At 35.7% G+C, this 1,402-nt stretch overlaps 1 protein-coding gene across 1 annotated transcript in view; it reads left to right on the plus strand.

Moving 5' to 3' along the window:
• Positions 1–1,402, plus strand: part of LOC100640989 (uncharacterized) — a 13,396-nt gene that overhangs the window by 5,047 nt on the left and 6,947 nt on the right. The window contains exons 8-10 of the mRNA XM_019993580.1: positions 183–380; positions 468–611; positions 933–1,172. Coding sequence (XP_019849139.1) covers positions 183–380; positions 468–611; positions 933–1,172 — 582 coding nt within the window. The remainder of the gene's footprint in view (positions 1–182; positions 381–467; positions 612–932; positions 1,173–1,402) is intronic.

Consider the following 1,402-nt stretch of genomic DNA (forward strand, 5'->3'; position numbering starts at 1 on the left):
TCTCTCTCTCTCTCTCTCTCTCTCTCTCTCTCTCTCTCTCTCTCTCTCTCTCTCTCTCTCTCTCTCTCTCTCTCTCTCTCTCTCTCTCTCTCTCTCTCTCTCTCTCTCTCTCTCTCTCTCTCTCTCTCTCTCTCTCTCTCTCTCTCTCTCCTTTTTTCATTATGTTTCTGCTCCTCCTTCAGCTAATACTGATTATATGCCCCTTAGTCGGACTGAGTTGACATTTTTAAATCAAAGCTCAATGAGGGTTACTCTGTTGATACTTGATGACATGTTCCTTGAAGGAAATGAGGTTTTTGGAGTTAGCCTAACTAGTACAGACCCACGAGTAAACTTTGCTGCCCCAAGAATTGCTAATGTAATAATTCAAAACGATGATAGTAAGAAAATGAAAGAGTGGGAGAGAAAAGAGAATTTACAAACGAACTCAATCTTATGTATATCCATGTATTTTTTTACTATTTTAGGTGTTAGCATTGGTTTTAATGTTTCAAATGTCGAAGTATCCGAAAACGACGCTTTTGCTAATATCAATATAGTGATTGATGGAACTGTCTCGTATAGGGACTTTTATATACACTTTGAAACTCTTCAAGACTCCGCAGTGGCAGGTATAAGAATAAGTGAACTTGCATGCAATATAGTAGATGTACACGTACATGTATATGTACATGCTATACGATCAGATATGTCTAAGTAGCATGTCATTCAAGGAACTAAATGTACATGTACTTTCATTTCTTTTCGTATGGCCTTAGATACATGTATAATACTACATGTACATGTAGTATTGCACATGTAGATGTATAAGTTTAATACACTGCATTTCATTGTGTAGATGTACTGTTGTATTATAAAATAGTGTAATTATTGTTATTCTATTTTAGCTTTTTTTTATTTTTCTATCCCTCCCTCTTTCCCTCTTGGAAAAGGCTCCGATTTCATTCCAATATCTAATGATATACTATTCCCTGCTAACACCACGGTCATCACAATATCTATTAGGATTATTAATGATAGTATAACGGAGCAAGCATCGGAGTCATTCACTGCCATTGTGAGAGGAGCAGACAGGGACCTCTCATTTGTTAAAGTATCCAGTATAAATCAGATCCCTGTAGCTATTAATGACGATGATTGTAAGTGCCTTTGTATTGAGAATGTCTGCGTGTGTTTTCATGTAGTGTTGAATTTTACTCTGATTCCAATCGAAATTGGACTTTTTGCAATTTTTTTAAATTGCTCAAAAATGAGGCTAAAGTCCCTGTAGTACAGTACATGGTCTCGGGCCAAAATTCATCAAATTTGACAAGGAGAGAATTCTCTATTTTTATTACATTTTAAAACTCATTTACATGTATATGTACTTATGTTGTGTAGAAAGTTTGAACTGAAATTGGAT

Source organism: Amphimedon queenslandica, unplaced genomic scaffold, assembly GCF_000090795.2.
Source record: "Amphimedon queenslandica unplaced genomic scaffold, v1.1 AMPQUscaffold_13491, whole genome shotgun sequence".
NCBI classification, from domain to species: Eukaryota; Metazoa; Porifera; class Demospongiae; order Haplosclerida; family Niphatidae; genus Amphimedon; species Amphimedon queenslandica.